The 22110-nt window shown below is 45.2% G+C and overlaps 1 protein-coding gene across 1 annotated transcript in view; it reads left to right on the plus strand.

The window, feature by feature from the left end:
- The window catches only part of ZC4H2 (zinc finger C4H2-type containing), a 73779-nt gene that overhangs the window by 32330 nt on the left and 19339 nt on the right, over positions 1 to 22110 (plus strand). The window contains exons 3-4 of the mRNA XM_069747201.1: positions 12136 to 12308; positions 12729 to 12891. Coding sequence (XP_069603302.1) covers positions 12136 to 12308; positions 12729 to 12891 — 336 coding nt within the window. The remainder of the gene's footprint in view (positions 1 to 12135; positions 12309 to 12728; positions 12892 to 22110) is intronic.

Genomic DNA, 22110 nt, shown 5'->3' on the forward strand with positions numbered 1-22110 from the left:
AAAGGAATAGGGACTTCCAGAGGCTCCAGACTAAACCCACAGCGATTGGCAAATGACCAATCCATAAGACTCAGGGCAGCGCCTGAATCCACATAGGCATCGACGGAAATGGATGATAATGAACAAATCAGAGTCACAGACAGAATGAACTTAGACTGTAAAGTACTAATGGCAACAGACTTATCAACCTTTTTTGTGCGTTTAGAGCATGCTGATATAACATGAGCTGAATCACCACAATAAAAGCACAACCTTTTTTTCCGCCTATAATTTTGCCGTTCACTTCTGGACTGAATTTTATCACATTGCATTATCTCAGGTGACGATTCAGACGACACCGCCAAATGGTGCACAGGTTTGCGCTCCCGTAAACGCCGATCAATCTGAATAGCCATAGTCATAGACTCATTCAGACCAGTAGGCGCAGGGAACCCAACCATAACATCTTTAATGGCCTCAGAAAGGCCATCTCTGAACCTTGCAGCCAGGGCGCACTCATTCCACTGAGTAAGCACCGACCACTTCCGAAATTTTTGACAATAAATTTCTGCTTCATCTTGCCCCTGAGAGAGGGCCAACAAAGCTTTTTCAGCCTGAATCTCTTGGTTAGGTTCCTCATAGAGCAAACCCAATGCCAGAAAAAACGCATCCGCATTAAGCAACGCAGGATCCCCTGGTGCCAATGCAAATGCCCAATCCTGAGGGTCACCCCTCAGGAAAGATATAATAATCTTTACTTGCTGAGCAGGGTCTCCAGAGGAGCGAGATTTCAAAGAAAGAAACAACTTGCAATTGTTCCTAAAATTCAGAAAACGAGATCTATCTCCAGAAAAAAACTCTGGGACAGGAATTCTAGGTTCAGACATAGGAGCATGTACAACAAAATCCTGTATATTTTGAACCTTAGCGGCAAGGTTATTCAGGCTGGAAGCCAAACTCTGAGGGGAAAAAAAAAAAAAAAAAAAAAAAAAAACTTCCTCAGACTACTTATCCTCCTACTTCAGCCAATACAATTAACACTTTGTGGGCCGGTTATACTGTCATGATCCCAATGGCAGGGGATACCTAAAGGACAAGCACAGATACAAACAAGCTCTAGGGCGATGGAACCTGAGCTGACCGCGACCCTGAACCTAACACACAAATAAAAGTAGCCGGGGAACGTGCCTACGATGATCCTAGACGTCTCGCTCCAGCCGAAGATCTAACTTCCCCTATTAGAAGAAACACAGACCTCTCTTGCCTCCAGAGAAATACCCCACAGAAATAGCAGCCCCCCACATATAATGACGGTGAAATGAGAGGAAAGCACATACGCAGTATGAAAACAGTTTCAGCAAAATGAGGCCCGCTAAAGCTAGATAGCAGAGGATACAAAAGTGAACTGCGCGGTCAGCGAAAAACCCTTCAAAAAACCATCCTGAAATTACTTGAACTCATGTGCCAACTCATGGTACATGAGGAGCAATTTCAGCCCACTAGAGCAACCAGCAGCAATAATCACATATCTGCAGGCTGGACTAAAAACCAAATAAAGCAAAACACCAAAACAGGAAAATCCAAACTTAGCTTGACCAGAAGATTCTAGGAGCAGGTAGCAGAGGTAACAAGACACACTGGATACATTGATAACCGGCGAGGAAATGCCAGCAAAGCCAGGTTAAATAGGAAACTCCCATATCCTGATGGAACAGGTGGAACCCAGAGACCCAGGAAAGACAAGTCACCCAGTACCATCAGTAACCACCAGAGGGAGCCCAAAAACAGAACTCACAACAGCAGCCCCCCACATATAATGACTGTGAGCAAAGATGAAAATACAAACACAGAGATGAAATAGATTTAGCAAAGTGAGGCCCGACTTACTGAACAGACTGAGGACAGGAAAGGTAGCTTTGCGGTCAGCACAAAAACCTGCAAAAAGACCACGCAGAGGACGCAAAAAGACCCTCCGCACCGACTCACGGTGCAGAGGCGCTCCCTCTGCGTCCCAGAGCTTCCAGCAAGCAAGACCACAATCAAAATAGCAAGCTGGACAGAAAAATAGCAAACCAGAGAAAAACAAGCAGGCACTTAGCTTCTGCTGGGAAGACAGGTCACAAGAACGATCCAGGAGTGAACTAGACCAGTACTGGAACATTGACAGGTGGCATGGAGCAAAGATCTAAGTGGAGTTAAATAGAGCAGCCAGCTAACGAATTAACCTTGTCACCTGTGGAAGGAAACTCAGAAACACCCACCAGAGGAAGTCCATGGATAGAACCAGCCGAAGTACCATTCATGACCACAGGAGGGAGCCCGACAACAGAATTCACAACAGTACCCCCCCTTGAGGAGGGGTCACTGAACCCTCACCAGAGCCCCCAGGCCGACCAGGATGAGCCAAATGAAAGGCACGAACCAGATCGGCAGCATGAACGTAAGAGGCAAAAACCCAGGAATTATCTTCCTGACCATAACCCTTCCACTTGACCAGGTACTGGAGTTTCCGTCTCGAAATACGAGAATCCAAAATCTTCTCCACCACATACTCCAACTCCCCCTCGACCAACACCGGGGCAGGAGGATCAACGGATGGAACCACAGGCGCCACGTATCCGCAATAACGACCTATGGAACACATTATGGATGGCAAAAGAAGCAGGAAGGGCCAAACGAAATGACACAGGATTGATAACCTCAGAAATCTTATACGGACCAATGAAACGAGGCTTAAACTTAGGAGAGGAAACCTTCATAGGAACATAACGAGACGACAACCAAACCAAATCCCCAACACGAAGTCGGGGACCCACACAGCGCCGGCGGTTAGCGAAACGTTGAGCCTTCTCCTGGGACAATGTTAAATTGTCCACCACATGAGTCCAAATCTGCTGCAACCTATCCACCACAGTATCTACACCAGGACAGTCCGAAGACTCAACCTGCTCTGAAGAGAAACGCGGATGGAAACCAGAATTGCAGAAAAACGGCGAAACCAAAGTAGCCGAGCTGGCCCGATTATTAAGGGCGAACTCAGCCAACGGCAAAAAGGACACCCAATCTTCCTGATCAGCAGAAACAAAGCATCTCAGATATGTTTCCAAAGTCTGATTAGTTCGTTCGGTTTGGCCATTAGTCTGAGGATGGAAAGCCGAGGAAAAAGACAAATCAATGCCCATCCTAGCACAAAAAGATCGCCAAAACCTCGAAACAAACTGGGAACCTCTGTCAGAAACCATGTTCTCCGGGATACCATGCAAACGAACCACATGCTGGAAAAACAATGGCACCAAATCAGAGGAGGTAGGCAATTTAGACAAAGGTACCAAATGGACCATCTTAGAAAAGCGATCACAAACCACCCAAATGACCGACATCTTTTGAGAGACGGGGAGATCCGAAATAAAATCCATAGAAATATGCGTCCAGGGCCTCTTCGGGACCGGCAAGGGCAAAAGCAACCCACTGGCACGAGAACAGCAGGGCTTAGCCCGAGCACAAGTCCCACAGGACTGCACAAAAGAACGCACATCCCATGACAAAGACGGCCACCAAAAGGATCTAGCCACCAAATCTCTGGTACCAAAGATTCCAGGATGACCAGCCAACACTGAACAATGAATCTCAGAGATAACTCTACTAGTCCATCTATCAGGGACAAACAGTTTCTCCGCTGGGCAATGGTCAGGTCTATCAGCCTAAAATTTTTGCAGCACCCGCCGCAAATCAGGGGAGATGGCAGACAAAATTACCCCCTCTTTGAGAATACCCGCCGGCTCAGGAACACCCGGAGAGTCAGGCACAAAACTCCTTGACAGGGCATCAGCCTTCACATTCTTAGAGCCCGGAAGGTACGAAACCACAAAATCAAAACGGGAGAAAAATAGCGACCAACGAGCCTGTTTCGGATTCAACCGTTTGGCAGACTCAAGATAAATCAAATTCTTGTGATCTGTCAAGACCACCACACGATGCTTGGCTCCTTCAAGCCAATGACGCCACTCCTCGAATGCCCACTTCATGGCCAACAACTCTCGATTACCAACATCATAATTGCGCTCAGCAGGCGAAAACTTTCTAGAAAAGAAAGCACATGGCTTCATCACCGAGCCATCAGAACTTCTTTGTGACAAAACAGCCCCTGCTCCAATCTCAGAAGCATCAACCTCAACCTGAAACGGGAGCGAAACATCTCGCTGGCACAACACAGGGGCAGAAGAAAAACGACGCTTCAACTCCTGAAAAGCCTCTACAGCTGCAGAAGACCAATTGACCACATCAGCACCCTTCTTGGTCAAATCAGTCAACGGTTTAGCAACACTAGAAAAATTAGCGATGAAGCGCCGATAAAAATTAGCAAAGCCCAGGAACTTTTGCAGGCTCTTCACAGATGTCGGCTGAGTCCAATCGTAAATGGCCTGGACTTTAACAGGGTCCATCTCGATAGTAGAAGGGGAAAAAATTAACCCCAAAAATGAAACCTTCTGAACTCCAAAGAGACACTTTGACCCCTTCACAAACAAGGAATTCGCACGAAGGACCTGGAACACCATTCTGACCTGCTTCACATGAGACTCCCAATCATCCGAAAAGACCAAAATATCATCCAAATACACAATCAGGAATTTATCCAGGTACTCTCGGAAGATGTCATGCATAAAGGACTGAAATACTGATGGAGCATTGGAAAGCCCGAATGGCATAACCAGGTACTCAAAATGGCCCTCGGGCGTATTAAATGCTGTTTTCCATTCATCGCCTTGTTTAATACGCACAAGATTATACGCCCCTCGAAGATCTATCTTGGTGAACCAACTAGCCCCTTTAATACGAGCAAACAAATCAGACAGCAACGGCAAAGGATACTGAAATTTGACTGTAATTTTATTGAGAAGGCGGTAATCAATACAAGGTCTCAAAGAACCATCCTTCTTGGCCACAAAAAAGAACCCTGCTCCTAACGGTGATGACGACGGACGAATATGGCCTTTCTCCAAGGATTCCTTTATATAACTCCGCATATCGGCGTGTTCTGGCACAGATAAATTGAACAATCGGCCCTTAGGAAACTTACTACCAGGAATCAAATTAATTGCACAATCGCAATCCCTATGAGGAGGTAGGGCACTGGCTTTGGGCTCATCAAATACATCCCGATAATCCGACAAAAACTCTGGAACTTCAGAAGGAGTGGAAGACGAAATAGACAAAAATGGAACATCACCATGTACCCCCTGGAAACCCCAGCTGGACACAGACATATACCTAACAGACAGGACATTCATCGTCTCCCACTCACACACCACCTTCTCACCTCGCCCCTTATCTGTCAGAGTGCCACAAGGTTCAGTTCTTGGGCCCTTGCTCTTCTCCATTTACACCTTTGGCCTGGGACAGCTCATAGAATCTCATGGCTTTCAGTATCACCTCTACGCTGACGACACACAGATCTACATCTCTGGACCAGATATCACCTCCCTTCTAACCAGAATCCCTCAATGTCTGTCTATTTCATCCTTCTTCTCCACTAGATTTCTAACACTTAACATGGACAAAACAGAATTCATCATCTTTCCCCCATCTCACGCGACCCCCCCCAACGAACCTATACATTACAGTAAATGGCTGCCCACTCTCCCCAGTCCCACAAGCTCGCTGCCTCTGGGTAATCCTTGATGCTGATCTCTCCTTCAAACCACATATCCAAGCCCTTTCCACTTCCTGCCGCTTTCAACTCAAAAATATTTCACGAATCCGTTCATTCCTCAACCATGAATCTGCAAAAACCCTAGTCCATGCCCTCATCATCTCTCGCCTTGACTACTGCAACCTCCTGCTCTGTGGCCTCCCCTCTAACACTCTCGCACCCCTCCAATCTATTCTAAACTCTGCTGCCCGACTAATCCACCTGTCCCCCCGCTAATCCCCGGCCTCTCCCCTCTGTCAATCCCTTCACTGGCTCCCCATTGCCCAGAGACTCCACTACAAAACCCTTACCATGACGTACAAAGCCATCCACAACCTGTGTCCTCAATACATCTGCGACCTCGTCTCCCGGTACTTACCTACCCGCAACCTCCGATCCTCACAAGATCTCCTTCTCTACTCCCCTCTTATCTCCTCTTCTCACAATCGTATACAAGATTTCTCTTGCGTATCACCCCTACTCTGGAACCCTCTACCACAACACATCAGACTCTCGCCTACCATCGAAACCTTCAAAAAGAACCTGAAGACCCACCTCTTCAGACAAGCCTACAACCTGCAGTAACCACCGATCGACCAAACCGCTGCATGACCAACTCTACCCTCACCTACTGTATTCTCACCCATCCCTTGTAGATTGTGAGCCTTCGCAGGCAGGGTCCTCATTCCTCCTGTACCAGTTATGACTTGTATTGTTTAAGATTATTGTACTTGTTTTTATTATGTATATCCCTCCTCACATGTAAAGCACCATGGAATAAATGGCGCTATAACAATAAATAATAATAATAATAGATTTCCAGTCCAATACTGGATTATGAACCTGTAGCCATGGCAACCCCAAAACAACCACATCATGCAGATTATGCAACACCAGAAAGCGGATATCCTCCTGATGTGCAGGAGCCATGCACATGGTCAATTGGGTCCAGTACTGAGGCTTATTCTTGGCCAAAGACGTAGCATCAATTCCTCTCAATGGAATAGGATACTGCAAGGGCTCCAAGAAAAAACCACAGCACCTAGCATACTCCAAGTCCATCAAATTCAGGGCAGCGCCTGAATCCACAAATGCCATAACAGAATAGGATGACAAAGAGCAAATCAGAGTAACGGACAATAGAAATTTAGACTGTACCGTACCAATGGTGGCAGACCTAGCGAACCGCTTAGTGCGCTTAGGACAATCAGAGATAGCATGAGTGGAATCACCACAGTAAAACCATAGCCCATTCCGACGTATGTGTTCTTGCCGTTCAGCTCTGGTCAAAGTCCTATCACATTGCATAGGCTCAGGCCCATGCTCAGATAGTACCGCCAAATGGTGCACAGCTTTACGCTCACGCAAGCGTCGATCGATCTGAATGGCCAAAGACATAGACTCATTCAGACCAGCAGGCATGGGAAATCCCACCATGACATCCTTAAGGGCTTCAGAGAGACCCTTTCTGAAGATTGCTGCCAGGGCACATTCATTCCACTGAGTGAGCACAGACCACTTTCTAAACTTCTGACAATATATCTCCGCTTCATCCTGACCCAGACACAGAGCCAGCAAGATTTTCTCTGCCTGATCCACTGAATTAGGTTAGTCATATAGCAATCCAAGCGCCAGGAAAAACGCATCAACATCACGCAATGCCGGATCTGCTGGCGCAAGGGAAAATGCCCAGTCTTGAGGGTCACCACGTAACAAAGAAATAATGATCTTTACTTGTTGAACAGGGTCACCTGAGGAGCGAGGTTTCAAGGCAAGAAACAATTTACAATTATTTTTGAAATTCAAGAACTTAGATCTATCACCAAAAAACAAATCAGGAATTGGAATCCTAGGCTCTGACATCGGATTCTGAACCACAAAATCTTGAATGTTTTGTACACTTATAGTGAGATTATCCATCAAAGAGGACAGACCTTGAATGTCCATGTTTACACCTGTGTCCTGAACCACCCAGAGGTAAAGGGGAAAAGAGAGACAAAACACACTGCAAAGAAAAAAAAAATGGTCTCAGAACTTCTTATCCCTCTATTGAGATGCATTAATACTTTGGGCAACCTGTACTGTTATGACCTGGTGGTCAGGACAATAATGGACCTGGTGGTTAAGAGCACACGGAAAGACCTGATAGTTACTGATAATATAGGACGAGCTCTGGGACGTGGGAACTCTGCTGACCGCAATCCCTAATCCTATCACACACACTAGAAATAGCCATGGATAGCTCCTAACGCTCCCTATGCAACTCGGCACAGCCTAAGGAACTAGCTAGCCCTGAAGATAGAAAAATAAAGCCTACCTTGCCTCAGAGAAATTCCCCAAAGGAAAAGGCAGCCCCCCACATATAATGACTGTGAGCAAAGATGAAAATACAAACACAGAGATGAAATAGATTTAGCAAAGTGAGGCCCGACTTACTGAACAGACTGAGGACAGGAAAGGTAGCTTTGCGGTCAGCACAAAAACCTACAAAAAGACCACGCAGAGGACGCAAAAAGACCCTCCGCACCGACTCACGGTGCAGAGGCGTTCCCTCTGCGTCCCAGAGCTTCCAGCAAGCAAGACAACAATCAAAATAGCAAGCTGGACAGAAAAATAGCAAACCAGAGAAAAACAAGCAGGCACTTAGCTTCTGCTGGGAAGACAGGTCACAAGAATGATCCAGGAGTGAACTAGACCAGTACTGGAACATTGACAGGTGGCATGGAGCAAAGATCTAAGTGGAGTTAAATAGAGCAGCCAGCTAACGAATTAACCTCGTCACCTGTGGAAGGAAACTCAGAAACACCCACCAGAGGAAGTCCATGGATAGAACCAGCCGAAGTACCATTCATGACCACAGGAGGGAGCCCGACAACAGAATTCACAACACTCCCCATCCTCTAAGGGTGTCACCGTGCCTCCTGGGTACTAAGGCTATGTGCACACGTTGCGGATTAGGCTTAGGAATTTCTGGTGCGGATTCTGCCTCTCCTGGCACAAAACGCACATGTGGTTCCGCAGCGTTTTTTGTGCGTTTTTGCTGTGGTTTTCTTGCGGATTTTCTGCGGTTTTTACCCCTGTGGTTTTCTATAATGGAATGGGTACAAAAACGCTGCAGATTCACAAAAAAGAAGTGACATGCTACTTCTTTTAAACCACAGCGTTTCCGCAGCGGATTTTCCGCAAAGTGTACACATTTTTTTTTCTCATTGATTTACATTGTACTGTAAATCAATTGCGGATCTGCAGCGTTTCTGCACCTCAAAAAACACTGCGGATCCGCAGAGAATCCGCAACGTGTGCACATACCCTTAGGCGGAAAAGTAACGTGGAGTTCAGCTGTCCTGCCGGTCTCTGATGTAAGTCGTGGAGGGCCTTACGATCCTCGGTGATCCGGCTACCGGTTTCTGCGCCTCAGAAGGAGGCAGCCTACTCGGGGCTGGTCTCCCCCTGGTATCCTCTCCTGTGCTTTGCTCTTCTGCACGTTCACTGCAATGTATTCGGCTTTCTGAATATCTCTTCCCGGGAACTTGGGCGCTGAGGCTACACAGCTCCGTAAACCCTCTTCTGCCTCAGACTGATCCAGTCTGTTCCCTGTCCTACAAACTAATACCTTATACCATTGATTACTGGTGATCTGCCCTGGTCCTACCTAAGCCATCATGGCTTCTGCTGTGTCATACGTACACATGTATATAATGTGACAGAGGAGATGGGTTGTGACAATGCTGCCATTTGTGTCAAGCATTTCCATGGGTGAGCAGAAAAAATGCAACTCATGCAGCTTAATAAGGATGGAAAATGAGCCAAAAACAAAACAATTTCTATATTGAAGGTGTTTTTTCTCCACATAATGATTAGTGTAGAACCCTACATAACTGCAATTTCTCAACAATTTCTGCGACCAAGTATTGCCTAAAATTATCTGCAATTTTTAAGGTTTAATTCCTTATCCCCTTAAAAGATGACAATTGGCGTAATCAGGTCCTATAACTGCCACAAAGACCTAACCAGACGAATAATCCTGATGTTTAAGCTATTAACATAGTAACATAGTTAGTAAGGCCGAAAAAAGACATTTGTCCATCCAGTTCAGCCTATATTCCATTATAATAAATACCCAGATCTACGTCCTTCTACAGAACCTAATAATTGTATGATACAATATTGTTCTGCTCCAGGAAGACATCCAGGCCTCTCTTGAACCCCTCGACTGAGTTCGCCATCACCACCTCCTCAGGCAAGCAATTCCAGATTCTCACTGCCCTAACAGTAAAGAATCCTCTTCTATGTTGGTGGAAAAACCTTCTCTCCTCCAGACGCAAAGAATGCCCCCTTGTGCCCGTCACCTTCCTTGGTATAAACAGATCCTCAGCGAGATATTTGTATTGTCCCCTTATATACTTATACATGGTTATTAGATCGCCCCTCAGTCGTCTTTTTTCTAGACTAAATAATCCTAATTTCGCTAATCTATCTGGGTATTGTAGTTCTCCCATCCCCTTTATTAATTTTGTTGCCCTCCTTTGTACTCTCTCTAGTTCCATTATATCCTTCCTGAGCACCGGTGCCCAAAACTGGACACAGTACTCCATGTGCGGTCTAACTAGGGATTTGTACAGAGGCAGTATAATGCTCTCATCATGTGTATCCAGACCTCTTTTAATGCACCCCATGATCCTGTTTGCCTTGGCAACTGCTGCCTGGCACTGGCTGCTCCAGGTAAGTTTATCATTAACTAGGATCCCCAAGTCCTTCTCCCTGTCAGATTTACCCAGTAGTTTCCCGTTCAGTGTGTAATGGTGATATTGATTCCCTCTTCCCATGTGTATAACCTTACATTTATCATTGTTAAACCTCATCTGCCACCTTTCAGCCCAAGTTTCCAACTTATCCAGATCCATCTGTAGCAGAATACTATCTTCTCTTGTATTAACTGCTTTACATAGTTTTGTATCATTGTATTCTTTCCTTTAGTTATACGAATTGTACTCTTATCAGTATAGGACCTGTCCATGAATAACAATATATCCGAACCTCATGGATCTTTCCAGCTGAGTGCATGTATTACTTTTTCCATAGTTTTTAGGTGGTAAATGTATAATCGCAAAGGGCCCACCACTATAACCACCACCAGTCACACCAGTAAAGGGTCCCTGGTTTGATTGGAGCAGTAGATGAAAATGTGCGCCCGTAGATTTAAGATATTTGTTGGCAGATTTGACCATTTTGGTGGTTCCCATTGTGTTTCATATGGAGGTAGCTTGGTTCTCTCCAACATCTGGAGACATTTATTTAATTTTACTCCCTTTCTTGTTTGTTGTTTGGCTGCATCCTTTGCTGTTTAATGGGTTGTCTCAACATCAATAATGGTTAAAATTGTAAAAAAAAACTTGGAAAAACAAACAATTTTGCAGTTTTAATCTTATTAAAAGTTACTCGGTTCACAAGGTTGGAGGAAATTGTATTTAATTGTTTTATGCTCATTGTCTAGGTTACCGGCCACCGCTGCCGTCTAGCAGCATAGCAGAGTATGCAAAGCCCTTACAAGCCCTTTTCAATAGAGAACTGTTTTAAATGCGGCTGGATTACTGGAGTCAACGATCCGGACCAGTTTTGGTATCCTATCGCCGCTCCTATGCTCCAGCATCAGAGAGTGCACAGTGCTATTCAGCATTGTAACTGCTGCTGCTCCGAACCGTCAATCTTCAAGAGTACAGACAGGAAGCTGGGAGGTTGAGGAGCGGTGTGATCTGGAAGATAAGCGAGAACTGTCCTTCAAGCCCTTTCTCTCCCTCTCTATTATCGTACAGCTCAGGCAAAAATTAAGAGACCACTGCAAAATATTCAGTTTGTCTGATTTTTCTCTCTTATAGGTATATTTTTGAGTAAAATGTAAATTGTTCTTTTAGTGTGTAAACTTCTGACAACATGTCTTCGAAGTTCCAAGCAATACATTTTGTATTTTTTTCTGAAAAGGAGAAATGGTCAAAATAAGAAAAAAAACAGCGCTTTCAGACCTCAAATAATGCAAAGAAAACAAGTTCATAATCATTTAGAAACAACAATACTAATGTTTTAACTCGGGAATAGTTCAGAAATCAATATTTTGTGGAATAACCATGATTTTTAATCACAGCTTTCATGCGTCTTGGCATGCTTTCCACCAGTCTTTCACACTGCTTCTGGCGCACAAATGTAAGCAGTTCTTCTGTTTGATGGCTTGTGACTATCCATCATCCTCTTGATTACATTCCAGAGGTTTTCAATGGGGTTCAGGTCTGGAGATTGGGCTGCCCATGACAGGGGATTGATGTGGTGCTCTCTTAATTTTTGCTAGAGCTGTATAGTAGATACTGAATATATAAAACAATTAGTAACTTGATCCTTGGGGTGTCTGATGTTGTAATTTTGGTTGCTAGAAATAAGTAAAAGAAGTCTGATAATGTTCTTATTCTATACTGCAGATGGAAAACACCATCAAGCAGTCTGAGAATGACCTGAACAAATTGCTGGAGTCCACACGCCGCTTGCATGAAGAATACAAGCCTCTGAAAGAGCACGTCGATGCCCTGAGAATGACGCTGGGTCTGCAGAGGCTGCCGGACCTGTGTGAGGAGGAGGAGAAGCTGTCTCTGGAGTAAGTACTGTGGCGCTGGCTAGCTTCATTCCCCTTGTGTTTCGACCTACATCCATTTAAGTTCTACTACTAATTGGAAGCTCCAGTTTCTCTTTTCTGTTAAATTTGCAATACAAGCAAAGTCAGTAAAAATCCTGTTAAATCAATTTACAAAATAGTAGAAAACTCCATCCATTAAATGGATTTGTAACAGATTGGAGAAGCCTCTATATACGTTCCTATGGGTGTCCACCTAAATTCGCTGTCTACGGGTACATAGATATTATTGAGCCAAAGACCTGGTGCAAAGTTTCCTTCTCTATTGGTGGCCCATTCATTCCTAGTGCTTGTTTTCACCTGCAGACTGGTCTGTGACCCAGCTATATGGGACGATCGTTGGTTTGGAATGACAATGGTTGTAACTTGTCTTTTATATTGTAGCTACTTTGAAAAACAGAAAGCCGAGTGGCAGACAGAGCCCCAGGAGCCCCCCATACCAGAATCCCTGGCAGCAGCAGCTGCAGCCGCCCAACAGCTCCAGGTAGCCAGAAAGCAGGACACCAGACAGACCGCTACATTCCGCCAGCAGCCGCCTCCCATGAAGGTAACGGTGCCATCTCGTTCAGCCGTAAACTGAAATCCATATAGTCCTGTACTTGGCTTTCTCAGTCAGTTCCTTAGACGCTGGTGGTCCGGCACTGCCACTGCATTCACTGTATTCTAGTGGGACACGAGATCTCTATTCTCCTAACCGGTGAGGATCCTAGCGATAGGACCCTCAGCAATCAGATATTTTTCACCTATGCTGTGTGAGCAACACTTTTCAGTAGAATAAGCCTTAGTTTACCAAAAGCAATGTTGTATGAATATCCTGGTGGGATCTTCAGCATCAACTGTTATTCTGTATCATTAGACCAGGATTTAGGACACTGATCGCCCACCTGAAGGTCTCTGAGAGTTTTCAAACCACAACTCCCATTGTACCTTTTTTTTTAAAACTTTTATCTTTATTTATTAAATGTATAATTAGAAGAAAAGGTACAATCACAAGGCGCTAGCCATGGCGAGAAATAAAAATACTCACTGATGGGGGAAAATAACAATAGAAATTATCAACTTGTTACTCAAATCTTGAAAGGGCCTAACATGAATAGTAAAGAATCAAAACTGGATGTGATGTGCTAATCTGCACTGCCATGGAGAAAGAATAAGGGATGCAGATCCAAGTTTAGGTGGTTTAAACGACAGTGCGTTTCAAAGTTTTACAACTTCTTCATCAGGACAAACCACAACCTTTATAAGTCAGGTGCTTAGTGACAGGAAGTCACCCTGTGTGCAATCTAAGTGACACATGGTTTGCCGTTATATACACTTTACCTTTTCTGAAAGCCAACAGAGTCTGCAACACTATTAAGAAAGAGGCACCACTAACCAAAGACCATGAAGATCAAGGAGATCTCCAAACAAACCAGGGAAACGGTTGTTGAGAAGTCTAGGTCAGGGTTGGGTGATTAAAAGAAATCCCAGTCTCTGATGATCACCCCCCCCCCCCCACCGGAGCACCATCACATCCATTACCATCAAATGGAAAGAACATGGTACCACAAAAAACCTTGTCCATACGACCATAATAAGCTGTACACTCCATAGAGGTTGCCTTTATGGAAAAGTGCCTTTACTTGCACACAAAATTATCAGTCCCATTTTGAGTTTGCTAAAAGACTTGTGGGAGACTCTCCAAATTTATGTAGGAATGTGCTGTGGTTAGATGACACCAAAATTGAATTTTTTAGCCACTAAGGTAAACACTGTCTGTCGACAAACCAACACAGCTGATCAATCCAAGATCACCATCCTCACAGTTAAACATGGTGGTGGTAGCATCAAGCTGTGGGGGTGTTTTCCGGCAGCAGGGACAGGGAAAATGGTCTGAGTTGAGAGGAAGATGGATGGTGCAAAATACAGGGATATTCTTGAGCAAAACCTGTTTCAGTGCGTCAGTGTTTTGAGCCTGGGACGGGGATTCACCTTCCGACAAGACAAGGACCCAAAGCATACTGCTAAAGCAACACTCGAGTGGTTTAAGGGGAAACGTGTAAATGTTTTGGAGTGGCCTAGTCAAAGCCCAGACCTTAATCTGTGGTCAGACTTGAAGATTGCTGTTCACGAGAGGAAACCATCTAATTTGAATTAACTAAATTCTTGGTTGTGAGGTAGTAAAACACGAAAAATGCCAAGGGGGTGAATCAGAGGTGTAGCTAGGGTTTTGGTTCAGGGGGCCCCTAACCAGGTAACCTTGATTACAACTCGGTGACGCGCCCTAATACTGGAGGAGAACCTCAGCAGATGACCTCGCTGTTACTGAAGATAATCTCTATATAAAGACTAATATGGATATTCCCGCCATATGGTCAGTGGTAGATACCAGCCCTACAGAACATATAACAGATCACAGCACAGTTACAGATAATGTCTTACCTCTGACGTCCTTTCTGATGGAATCGTTCATTTTTCCCGTCTTTTCCATCTGGCACAGACCAACATGACAACTTCTTCCAGCTACAACTCACTTGTTGAGAATACAACAAAGACACATTTCACTTCTCATATTCCGGCGCTATCACCATCTATTCCAAACCTGCACAAACGCCTCATCCTGCTGATACCCCAATACTGAGCCGCTGCTTCCGTATGTGTCCCTATTACTGCACCTGATACCCCAATACTGAGCCACTGCTGCCGTATGTGTCCCTATTACTGCTCCTGATACCCCAATACTGAGCCGCTGCTGCCGTATGTGATCCTATTACTGCTTCTGATACCCCAATACTGAGCTTCTGCTGCCGTATGTGTCCCTATTACTGCACCTGCTACCCCAATACTGAGCCGCTTCTGCCGTATGTGATTCTATTACTGCTTCTGATACCCCAATACTGAGCCTCTGCTGCCGTATGTGATCCTATTACTGCACCTGATACCCCAATACTGAGCCGCTGCTGCCGTATGTGTCTATTACTGCACCTGATACCCCAATACTGAGCCGCTGCTGCCGTATGTGTCCCTATTACTGCACCTGCTGTGTGGTTCTCTGTGCCCTCTAAATTCTAAAGCACCCCTCTATAATATAGTAATGCCGCGTGGAAGTGCCCTAGAAAACAGTGCCAATATTTTGCCCCCTAGAAAGTAATATTGCCCTGTGTGCCACAGTAACCTGAGTTCCCCTATAACAAGAAGTACCCACTTTACATTTAATAATGTCCCGAGTCTCCCCCCCCCCCTGTACAGCTCCCCTATACACAGCATGATGCTCTTATACACAGTATAATGCCCCCTCACTGTATAGTACCACCCACACAGTATACTGACCCCTTAGTAGCCTCCAAACTATTTGATGGCTCCAACACTGTATAATGACCCCCACACTGTAATCTCCATACTGTATGATGGCCCCCTAGATAGCCTCCATATGCAGTAGCATAATGCACCAAATAGCCCACAATATAATATTATGCACTCCCCATAGGCAGACTCTATAGCATAAGGCAGCCCCCATAGTCAGACCCTGTAATAAGGCAGCCCCCAAAGTCATATCCTGTAATAAGGCAGCCCCCATAGTCAGACCCTGTAGTAAGGCAGCACCCCTATAGTCAGACCCTGTAATAAGGCAGCACCCCCTAGTCAGACCCTGTAATAAGCTAGCACCCCTATAGGCAGACCCTGTAATAAGGCAGCACCCCCATAGTCAGACGCTGTAATAAGGCAGCACCCCTATAGTCAAACCCTGTAATAAGGCAGCTCCTGTATAGGCAGACCCTGTAATAAGGCAGCTCCTGTATAGGCAGACCCTGTAATAAGGCAGCAGCACCCATTAAAAAAATAAATAAATACTCACCTGTCTCCTTCCTGGTTCCTGTGCTGCTCCCGCTGATCTCCTGGCAGCGGGCACCTTAGTCAGACCCTGTAATAAGGCAGCACACCCATAGTCAGATCCCGTAATAAGGCAGCACCCCTATAGGCAGACCCTGTAATGAGGCAGCCCCCATAGTCAGACCCTGTATTAAGGCAGCCCCCCCATAGTCAGACCCTGTAATAAGCCAGCACCCCTATAGGCAGACTCTGTAATAAGGCAGCCCCCCCCACAGTCAGACCCTGTAATAAGGCAGCCCCCCCCCCCATAGGCAGACCCTGTAATAAGGCAGCACCCCTATAGGCAGACCCTGTAATAGGGCAGCATTCCTATAGTCAGACCCTGTAATAAGGCAGCATCCCTATAGGCAGACCCTGTAATAAGGCACCCCCCCCATAGGCAGACCCTGTAATAAGGCAGCACCCCTAGAGGCAGACACTGTAATAAGGCAGCATCCCTATAGTCAGACCCTGTAATAAGGCAGCCTCCATAGTCAGACCCTGTAATAAGGCAGCACCCATTAAAAAATAAATAAATACTCACCTCTCTCCTTCCTGGTTCCTGTGCTGCACCCTGATCTCCTGACAGCGGGTGCCGGGCAGTGACGTCATCGCACCCGCTGTCAGTGTCGGCGACGTTAGACGCCAACACTGACAGGGGGATGATGGGAGGAGGAGTGCAGCTCTCCTTCTCCCATCAATGCGATCAGCTGTATCGGCTAAATGCCGGTACAGCTGATCTTCCGATGACGGCGGGGGGCCCACTGCTGGCACCAGGCCCCCCCGCCTGCTCAGGGGCCCCATAGCGGCAGAGCAGGGAGATCGATTCTCCCTGCTCTGCCTGCAGCATGTAACTGCATGCGCCAATACAGTTGCAGCAGCGTAGCTCCGGGTGGGCTCCCTCAGAGCACCGCACCCTCTGACCCCCCGGTAGCTACGCAACTGGGGTGAATACTTTCACAAGCCACTGTACATAGCCAAAATCACCCAGACTCCATGACGAAGTGGAAGCGAAACGCTCGTTGGAGTGGTGTGTGCAGGGGCAGAGGTAGGTCAGTACTGGTTGGTATTGGTGGTATTTACTTTGTGTTGATTGACTGGCATTCACATCTCACTTAATAATTATTTTTTTTCTTATTATTGCTACTTGGTTTTGTTCATATAATTTTTCACTTTATATTTCAATTGCTCTTAATAGACATATCTATAATATAACGCTGGGAGCGTCACTCTGTCCGAAGCCTCTATAGACTGCGCAAGCGCCGGCGCAGTCTGGACCCCACAGAGTGACGCTCCCAGGAGATCGTGGTATGTGTAAACACTGAACGCACACCGCGATCTCCAACGGAGCAGCAGGGACGTGCCAGGCGGGTGAGTATGAGCTATATTAACTTGTCTGTCCCGTTCCAGCGCTGCGCGCCGCTCCATCTTCCGGGTCCTCTGCCTGTGATGTTGCCTGTGACGTTCACAGTTCAGAGGGCGCGATGACGCGCTTAATGTGCGCCGCCCTCTGACTGAACAGTCACAGCCAGAGGACCCGGCAGAAGCGGCACGCAGCACTGGAACGGGACAGACAGGTGAATATAGCAAGTGTCGGGGGCCTGAGCTAGCTGCGACTCCGGCACCTGACCCCCACAGCGCGCCGGTGTTTTTTTTTTTTTTATATATCGCAGCAGCGTACGGGGCATATAATACAATGGAGCATCTTATGGGGGCCATCAACCTTTATGGAGTAGCATATGGGGCATATAGTATGGAGCATCTTATGGGGCCATAAACCTTTATGGAGCAGTGTACGGGGCATATACTATGGAGCATCTTATGGGGGCCATAAACCTTTATGGAGCAGTGTACGGGGCATATACTATGGAGCATCTTATGGGGGCCATCAACCTTTATGAAGCAGTGTACGGGGCATATACTATGGAGCATCTTATGGGGGCCATAAACCTTTATGGAGCAGCATATGAGGCATATACTATGGTCATCTTATGGGGGCCATCAACCATAATGCAGCAGCATACGGGGGATATACTATGGAGCATCTTATGGGGGCCATCAACCATAATGGAGCAGCATATGAGACATATACTATGGAGCATCTTATGGGGCCATCAACCTTTATGGAGCAGCGTATGGGGCATATGGATGGGAGCAGCAAATTACAGAACGGTGGCGCAGGATGGGAGCAGCACATGACAGAACGGGGGCGCAGGATGGGAGCAGCACATGACAGAATAGGGCAGCACATGACAGAACGGGGGTGCAGGATGGCAGCAGCACATAACAGAACGGGGGTGCAGGATGGAAGCAGCACATGACAGGATGGGGCGCAGGATGGGAGCAGCAAATGACAGAATGGAGGCGCAGGATGGGTGCAGCACATGTCAGAATGGAGGCGCAGGATGGGTGCAGCACATGTGAGAATGGAGGCGCAGGATGGGTGCAGCACCTGTGAGAATGGGGGCGCAGGATGGGAGCAGCACATGACAGAATGGGGGCGCAGGATGGAGCAGCACATGACAGGATGGGGACGCAGGATGGAGCAGCACATACCAGGATGGAGACCATATACCAATATAAATGCTCGCCACCCGGGCGTAGAACGGGTTCAATAGCTAGTATTTATATATTTCTTTTGTGGTATGCACTTTATGGATTGTGATTATGGGGATTTTTTATGAACACATTATCTATTGATTTTTATTTTATTTTCACAGTTTATATACACATATACCGTATATTAATTTGATTCACTTGATATCATTTTATAGTAATATTTGAATTGAGTACCACTGTTAATTATATATTGTATTTATTTTTTATTAATTAATTTTTACCAATCAGTTTGACATGCCCTGCCCTGCACAGACAGTGGAATATAATGAATATATTTTTTCATTTTTGTTTTTAAATTGTTTTAAATAAAGTCTCGTTCTTAATATCTTTTTTTTGTGCAATCATCTTTTTATATAAATAAAGTAATAATTATTAGATATAATTATTTTTTTAATGAATATTTCTTTTGGGTTTATATCTTGGACTAGCTGAAGAGCCCGGCGTTGCCTGGGCATAGTAAATATCTGTGGTTAGTTATAGCACCTCACTTCTCTTATTTTCCCATCACACCTCTCATTTTCCCAATCACATCTCTCATTTTCTCCCTCACACCTATCATTTTCTCCCTCACTCCTCTCATTCCCCCCTAACACTTGTCATTTCGACCTCACATCTGTCATTTTCCGATCACTCCACTATTTTCCCTCGCTCCTCTCATTTTGCACTCACACCTTTTCATTTTCACCTCACACCCCTCATTTTCACCTCAGTATATACATGTTTGCATCTCCCTTATATATAGTATACACCTGTATGTCATCTCCTGTATATAGTATATACCTGTATGTCATCTCCCCTGTATATAGTATATACCTGCTGTGTGTAATCTCCCCTGTATATAGTATATACCTGTATGTCATCTTCTATATATAGTATATACCTGTATGTCATCTCCTTCTATATATAGTATATACCTGTATGTCATCTCCTCCTGTATATAGTATATATCTGTGTCATCTCCTCCTGTATATAGTTTATACCTGTATGTCATCTTCTATATATAGCATATACCTGTATGTCATCTCCTCCTGTACATAGTACATACTTGTAGGTCATCTGCTCATGTATATAGTATATACCTGTGTGTCATCTCCTCCTGTATATAGTTTATACCTGTATGTCATCTCCTCCTGTATATAGTATGTACCTGTATGTCATCTCCTCCTCTATATAGTATGTACCTGTATGTCATCTCCTCCTCTATATAGTATATACCTGTGTGTCATCTCTCCTGTATATAGTATATACCTGTGTCATCTCCTCCTGTATTTAGTATATACCTGTAGGTCATCTGCTCCTGTATATAGTATATACCTGTGTCATCTCCTGTATATAGTATATACCTGTAGGTCATCTCCTGTATATAGTATATACCTGTAGGTCATCTGCTCCTGTATATAGTATATACCTGTATGTCATCTCCCCTGTATATAGTATATATCTGTGTCATCTCCTCCTGTATATACCTGTGTGCCATCTCTCCTGTATATAGTATATACCTGTGTGTCATCTCCTCCTGTATTAGACCGCATTCACACGTTATTTGGTCAGTATTTTTACCTCAGTATTTGTAAGCTAAATTGGCAGCCTGATAAATCCCCAGCTAACAGGAATCCCTCCCCCTGGCAGTATATATTAGATCACACATACACATAATAGACAGGTCATGTGACTGACAGCTGCCGTATTTCCTATATGGTACATTTGTTGCTCTTGTAGTTTGTCTGCTTATTAATCAGATTTTTATTTTTGAAGGATAATACCAGACTTTTGTGTGTTTTAGGGCGAGTTTCGTTTGTCAAGTTGTGTGTGTTGCGTTGCGTGTGGCGACATGCATGTAGCGACTTTTGTGAGATGAGTTTTGTGTGGCAACATGCGTGTAGCAACTTTTTGTGTGTCGAGTTGCATGTGACAGGTTAGTGTAGCAAGTTGTGTGCAGCAAGTTTTGCACATGGCGAGTTTTGCACATGGCGAGTTTTATGTGTAGTACCTTTTGAGTATGTGCAAGTTTTGTGTGAGGCAACTTTTGCATGTGTTGCAACTTTTGTGCATGTGGCAATTTTTCCGCGTGTGCAAGTTTTGCGTGTGGCGAGTTTTCCATGAGGTGAGTTTTGCACTTGTGGCGAGTTTTGCGTGAGCCTAGTTTTTGCATGTGGCGAGTTTTGCGCGTGGCGAGTTTTGAGCGGCGACTTTTGTGTTTCGACTTTTATGTGGCGAGGTTGGTGTATGTGTGGTGAAATGTGTGCTGAGGGTGGTATATGTGTTCAAGCACGTGGTAGTGTGTGGCCCATTTTGTGTGTGTGTTCATATCCCCGTGTGTGGTGAGTATCCCATGTCGGGGCCCCACCTTAGCAATTGTACGGTATATACTCTTTGGCGCCATCGCTCTTGTTCACATCTGGCAGCTGTCAATTTGCCTCCAACACTTTTCCTTTCACTTTTCCCCATTATGTAGATAGAGGCAAAATTGTTTGGTGAATTGGAAAGCGCGGGGGTAAAATCTCACCTCACAACATAGCCTATGACGCTCTCGGGGTCCAGACGTGTGACTGTGCAAAATTTTGTGGCTGTAGCTGCGACGCCTCCAACCCTTTTCCTTTCACTTTTTCCCATTATGTAGATAGAGGCAAAATTGTTTGGTGAATTGGAAAGCGCGGGGTTAAAATCTCACCTCACAACATAGCTTATGACGCTCTCGGGGTCCAGACGTGTGACTGTGCAAAATTTTGTGGCTGTAGCTGCGACGGTGCAGATGCCAATCCCGGACATACATACACACACACACATACACACACACATTCAGCTTTATATATTAGACTAGCTGAAGAGCCCGGCGTTGCTTGGGCATAGTAAATATCTGTGGTTAGTTATAGCACCTCACTTCTCTTATTTTCCCATCATGCCTCTCATTTTCCCAATCACATATTTCATTTTCCCCCTCACATCTCTCATTCCCCCCTAACACTTATCATTTCGACCTCACATCTGTCATTTTCCGATCACTCCACTATTTTCCCTCACTCCTCTAATTTTGCAATCACACCTTTTCATTTTCACCTCACACCTCTCATTTTCACCTCAGTATATACATGTTTGTCATCTCCCTTATATATAGTATACACCTTTATGTCATCTCCTGTATATAGTATATACCTGTTTGTCATCTCCCCTGTATATAGTATATACCTGCTGTGTCATCTCCCCTGTATATAGTATATACCTGTATGTCATCTCCTCCTGTATATAGTATATACCTGTAGGTCATCTGCTCCTGTATATAGTATATACCTGTGTGTCA

This window comes from Ranitomeya imitator, chromosome 2 (assembly GCF_032444005.1).
Source record: "Ranitomeya imitator isolate aRanImi1 chromosome 2, aRanImi1.pri, whole genome shotgun sequence".
NCBI classification, from domain to species: Eukaryota; Metazoa; Chordata; class Amphibia; order Anura; family Dendrobatidae; genus Ranitomeya; species Ranitomeya imitator.